This window comes from Zingiber officinale, chromosome 5B (genome assembly GCF_018446385.1).
Source record: "Zingiber officinale cultivar Zhangliang chromosome 5B, Zo_v1.1, whole genome shotgun sequence".
Classification (NCBI taxonomy): Eukaryota; Viridiplantae; Streptophyta; class Magnoliopsida; order Zingiberales; family Zingiberaceae; genus Zingiber; species Zingiber officinale.
In genome coordinates, this window is record NC_055995.1 from 139,642,067 (window position 1) to 139,648,066 (window position 6,000).

At 35.7% G+C, this 6,000-nt stretch overlaps 1 protein-coding gene across 6 annotated transcripts in view; it reads right to left on the reverse strand.

Moving 5' to 3' along the window:
* The window catches only part of LOC121986389 (protein TPX2-like), a 9,192-nt gene extending 3,896 nt beyond the window's left edge, over positions 1 to 5,296 (reverse strand). For all 6 annotated transcript variants that reach the window (XM_042540312.1, XM_042540311.1, XM_042540310.1 and 3 more), the window contains exons 1-6: positions 4,982 to 5,296; positions 3,282 to 3,425; positions 1,962 to 2,118; positions 1,638 to 1,746; positions 477 to 527; positions 11 to 147 (exon numbers count right to left, since the gene is read on the reverse strand). In XM_042540312.1, the coding sequence (XP_042396246.1) occupies positions 11 to 147; positions 477 to 527; positions 1,638 to 1,746; positions 1,962 to 2,118; positions 3,282 to 3,425; positions 4,982 to 5,159 (776 nt within the window). In that variant the 5' untranslated portion in view covers positions 5,160 to 5,296. The remainder of the gene's footprint in view (positions 1 to 10; positions 148 to 476; positions 528 to 1,637; positions 1,747 to 1,961; positions 2,119 to 3,281; positions 3,426 to 4,981) is intronic.
* Positions 5,297 to 6,000: the final 704 nt, after the last annotated feature.

Here is a 6,000-nt window from a genome sequence, read left to right on the forward strand (position 1 = left end):
ACTGCGTTACTTTTGTTGCTGAGTTCTTAAACTAAGAGCCCTTCTCGCAGTTTTCAATTCAGGTTCCCTTGGTATTGTAAGCTTCAATCTTGGAACCCGGTTGCTGGTATCAGCAAGCCCACTTCTTTTGGTGTCTAGAAAATGGTGCTGACAGAATGAAGATCCATAATGATTAGGCATTTAAGAAGATTCTACCCTTCTTGTAAAAGGAAAAAAAATAGCAATATATATCAGACTAAAAAAGGAAACAGAATGAGGGGATGGTAGTTGTACAATAAAGTCACATATATAGCTTGTTAGTCTTCAGAAAATACGCAATCTATTCTGCTGAAGAAAAAACGTCCTCAAGAAAGTGAAACAAAAACTTAATATGAATTTCCAAAATGCAAATAACAATGCACTGAAAAATGTAACACGAAGAGTGACTTTAGAAGAAATTAAACGTCTATTTGAATACTTTCGAGTTAAAGACGTACCTTTTCTGAGCCCTTGTGGAACAAGTCAACTTGATGCTTTGAACCAATTACCTGCACATAGTAGTAAAAAATTCACACTCTCAGCAGCTAATTATAAATGTTACTCTTTTATATCTACTTCCATCCAAACAAGGCAACAAGACAAAGTTGGTCTAGTGCTAGAAAAACATCTGAAATTGTTGCATACCACAACTATTGATTCATTTCCAAACAAAGAGTAGCAGCAGATAACAAGGACGTGACACAGTTAGACTCAATATTGACAGCAACATATTAGCACTCAAAGCCACAGTTAAACATGCTAACGCCCTGTTTGGTTGGACATTTTTCTCTCAGTCTCACCTTTTAACATTCCTAAAATTTAAAACAGTTTTCATGTAACCATTTTGTAAACTGATTTCTTTAACACCAGATTCTGAAATGGGCAGGTGAAGAAATGAAACATGGAAAATAAATAACATATTAAGTAATTTGCCAATTTTCCAGAAAAAGTGAAACAAAGAATAACAATAAAATACCTTGTCAGAATCATATGATTCATGATTCATACTACGGTATGTTATAATCCAAATGGAAAACCATAGCAGTTTGATTCAATTCAATACAACACAACATGAATCTTATTTTGTATGATTCTAAAATTAAAAAGTAAACGTATCAAAACTTACATGTAACCAATTAAAAATAAATATAACCCATATAGAATAATTTACCCAATATATTAAAAATTAATCAAAGACATTATTAAAAAAAAGAATAATTTTATGTTATATGATATAAGTGTACAGATCAAAGATAGTGGAATCAAATATATATTTTTAAAGATACTTTGATGGTTTTAGAGACGAAATCAAATGACAAAATATCTAACCCTGTTAACCAAAGGAGAAAAATATTCTTGAAGGAACCACATCAGAATTTTGGATTGACCTTAACTATCTCCATTTGTCCATCAAACCTCAAATAACAAAACTTCTCAGGTCCCATGAACAAATGAGAACCTATGTCTCAAATATTTCTAGGCTTTTTAATTAGGAACAAGAAAAAAAAACAAGTAATGGCAAATCATAAAAAAAAAAAAGGAACAAAATATACATATTGCTAACTTAACTGAAACTATGCTAATGAAGAATTTGATATAACATGAAGTTTATATTGCACCTTGTAACAATGGCCCGTCTCCAGTCGCTGCCTTTTAGCTGCTTGATCAGTATAATCATTCACATCTATGGAACCCTTTTCCTTTCTACATTCTAATTGATTACGGAATCTAAAAAAGAATGAAATTTGAGATAAATAATTTTCCATCAAGGACTATCCAGACAACAGAAAGGACATACAAAATAAGGAAATGATTGCATCTTATACCGAAATAGGTTTACTAAATTATAGTGTTCTCAAGGAATTTTAATCTCATATTTGGTTGCCCATCCATGGGAGAAAAAAGTTAACAAATTGACATATAGATTTAAATAAAGGGCTTACTGTCTCATCGGCTTCACTTCACCAGGCCGATTTTGTTTGGCCAACTGACTAGCAGTGGGCTTCATCAAAGTTGATCTTTTTGACAAAGGCTTCTTACAGGCAGGTTTATGATCAACTTCCGATACACCTTGCGCCTCATAACTGTGGTATGTACATCCTATGCAATAAACATCTTATGAAACATAATGGAATCCAACGAATAATCTGAAATAGGAGCACCAAGCAATGTAGTCCAACCTAACATTGAAGTAGATTTTTTTTTATCTGTTTCTTTGAATTTAGTCCAAAGCAAATAAGATCGAAGAAGTTGACCATCAATTTCATTTGGTCAAACAGAATTAAAGACTACAATTTTTATGGAAGGGAAGGGCTGCGAGCCCAGATTGGATTCCAAGCTCTCATTTGGTGAAATGAAGGTGGGCTTGGAACCCAGGGCTTGGCAAAATTTTACATGGCCTTTACCCTCATAGTAAAAAGCACTTCTATCAAAGGCTACAATGATCATGACAAATAATACAATTTAGATTCCCAATGAATTGGAAGTACAAGATGACCTAATCTTCCCAACAGACATCCATTCTTTTGATGAACAAAGAGGAAGCACATAGTTACAATCCTTTTGTTTGGGCAATAAAGGGTATTAACAAGAAAAAGGCATATAACAAATCAGTAACTACAACAATGAGTCAATAGTCATCACAAAAGCTTTGGCACTAGTAACATCAAATCAATGAAAGATTTGGCATATAATAAGCATTTGCCACCAGCTAGTTCGAACAACTAGGAAAATAGGCTGCAGTACATAGGATGAGAAAGTGTCAAGAAAAGTGCCCCACCCCCATCTCTTCCCCTTCACCCCATACCTATATCGGACACCTACCACTCCATTATAGAACACTTGGCTGCCCCATTGATCACATCTAAAAACTTTTAGAATATGAAGTGTTGAGTATCTAGATACTGACCCATTGATACTTGTACCTAAGCTTAATTAAAATAATCATTAGCGTACCCATTTAGTCATCACTAGAGCAACTATTATGCTACTGTTCTACACAACACTATTCGTTCATACCAATATGTACTTATCATGATTTCTACAGTTAAGTTTCACAGTAAAATTCAATATTATTCGGTCATGCATTCAAATACATAAATATAGCTTTCAAGAAGGGTAAATCAATAGTTTTATAATCATGAATCCTCTGTCGTATATCAAATTCCTGTTGAGAATATATAGGTAGCAAAATTTGCAAATAACATGATTAAAACGTAGGCATTAAAGAGAAACAATAGCTGTAGCATCCATGTCATATGTACCTCTATCAGTGTCCGAAACCATAGTCACCTCAGCCACAAAAGCTTCCGTATGGAGGATTTTGATTTCCAGGTCTTCAAGATTAGAAGTGGTAATAATATTTGCTATTTGTATATCTTTCTCAAAAATTAACTTTGATATCAGAGCTGAGGAGAAAGAGATAGAAGTCAGATACTGTATCTCATAAGTGCTGCAAGAGAGAGAGAATTATTTTTTTTTAAAAAAAATAACACAACAGATTAAAAAAACAGCATATTGCTTTCATAACAACCAAGGACTATATGACTTCCCTCATAGAATGTCAACAACATTCATCCACTTTTAACTGTGATCAAGTGGTCATCACAGAAAGGTTAATTTGTTCAATATCACCACTTGCTTTTAGGTTCAATCTGATATCGAGTTTTCTTCCTCACTGCAATCCCATAAAAATTCAAGGAAACACAAGAAACCATGTTTTGTTTGCTCAACTCAAGGGACGTTTCGCTCTATCTTACCTTCTCAAAGTAGGATTACATAAAACCCATCTAGGATGCCAAAAACATTGGTATTTGTTTATTATAATTAATGCATATTTCTCGTGCTCAGAAATCTATAATCTCATAGTCTAATAAATAACTGCATTTTCCCACAGTACCAAACATGATCCCTGCAAAAAACAAGGTTTAGTAATAACTATCCTAAGTTTCTAAGTAAAATATAGGGGAATACAAATACCAAAAGGTACGTTTTTAAAGGAGAACCAACGTTTTCTCAAGCTAGTTTACAACTTCAATTTGCTATTATCCAATAAGGCATATTCTCAATGATAAATATTTGCAATTCCTAAAGACAAGACTCGACAATAGTTTGTGTTAGATAGGAATACAAAATTCAAGCAGATAATTTCACTTAAAAAAAATAGAATTTAAAGTTGCTAGATTGTCATAATCAAGGTACCGAAATTTCTAATTAATATGATCTTGACAGTGCAGCAATTGATCGAATCTGCTTTAGATGGACATCAAAAACGGTGATGTGCTAAGAAATAAAGCAAACAATTGTTGTGCATGGCTAATAAATTCCAAGCATTTGCAAATGTAAGGATCCAAGTAACTTTTTACTTTTTGGTTGCCCTTAATAAAAACAAATATTATAGATTTTCAAGAGTAGGTTTCAACAACTCTAAAATGATTAAGAAGAAAGAAAGCGGGTTTATCCACACAAAAAATGACAACATAAAAGGATCAAATGGAAGACCTTAAGTAAAGGTATGCCGCAACAAAATCAAAGTATCATGTTTAGGAAATGGGAGGGAAGAGTTATAGTTTGAGCCTGAATGCATGACGAGCTGCTAATAAGATTACCGTTGGGGAAAGATGAATAGATTAAACTTCAACGAACCAATTTTATCAGTCAATGATCTGCTAAACTCATGTGAAAGTTGACCCACTTTTAATCTTTTCCTTACCCCAGCAATGAGCTATCTGACACGACATTGCATCCCTTAACGTGAAACAAAAACACCCTATGGAACAAATATACGACGATAAAAAATTTCAGCAACAGTCCGATCAACTACATCTCAAACAAGACGATATAATCGAATTCAATAAAACAGTAAAACCAATCAAACATCATGCAGATCGAGCCAAGATAATAAAAGAAGCGAGATTCCGCGTAAAACTACTAGGGTTTCGCGCATCCGAGGAACGATACGCACGAGATGGAGGGTAGCTCCTGGCGGATTCAAACCAGAGCTCCACCTTGCGTGCCTCCGCCAGCGTCTCCTCCCTGCCGAGGTCGAAAAACTTGGGCGCGTCGAACTCGTAATCGAGATCGACCTCGAAGCGGTCGAAAACCTCCGCCTCGGGGACGACCTCCTCCATCTCGTCGTCCATCGCTCCCCGATTGATAAGGAAACAGGAACGAGCAAGAAAACGTCTCCCTCGCGGGACGACGCCGGCGACTGCAAGGACCTTCCTCCGATGAGGGTCGGGAAACGCGGAGGAAACGCCGGGGGAAGATTCCAATGTTAAAAAATAAATAAAAAAAGGAGGCGGACCGAATTTGAAAGCAGGGTCGACGAGCGGACAACTGGAGCTGCAAATATGAAATGACTATTTTACCCCTATTTCTTTTCGGTAATAACGGTTTTAATCATCGATCAGTTCGCATCAATATCCGAGCATAGGATAATTTAGTCATTTCGATAAACCGTTTAAATTTCAAAACTACAGACATGGTCCCAATTTATAACGATAAAATAGTTATAATAACGACAATACCCTGCCTGACCAGGTCAAGCCATGCCTGGCATAAGAGGATGCACACAAATCAAGTAGACTCACAGACATTTTAAGCTGACTCAAAAAAAGAGCTGCTTCCTGGCTTTCCCCCACCCCAATCTGAAAGCATCCCTCTTTCGATTTCACGGTCTTCCGAGATGATAAATGATAATATATTTAGAGGTTGTGGGGTTGAATCGTAGAATTATCGGGACGTAAATCTCCGGACCCTGAGCAACTCACCCCACTACCACTTACCCTCTCAATTATCGTGATTTATCTCCCTCATGATAATCTGAGATCGAATGCGACAGAGGTACTGGAGGCGAATGATTTCACCTTACATGGCATCCCCCCTCCCACCTCTCTCTCTCTCTCCCCCCCCTTTTCAAATGTCTCTTCTACCCTTTTTTTTTTATTTTATTTTATTTATTTTTCATTTAGTTTTATTTTT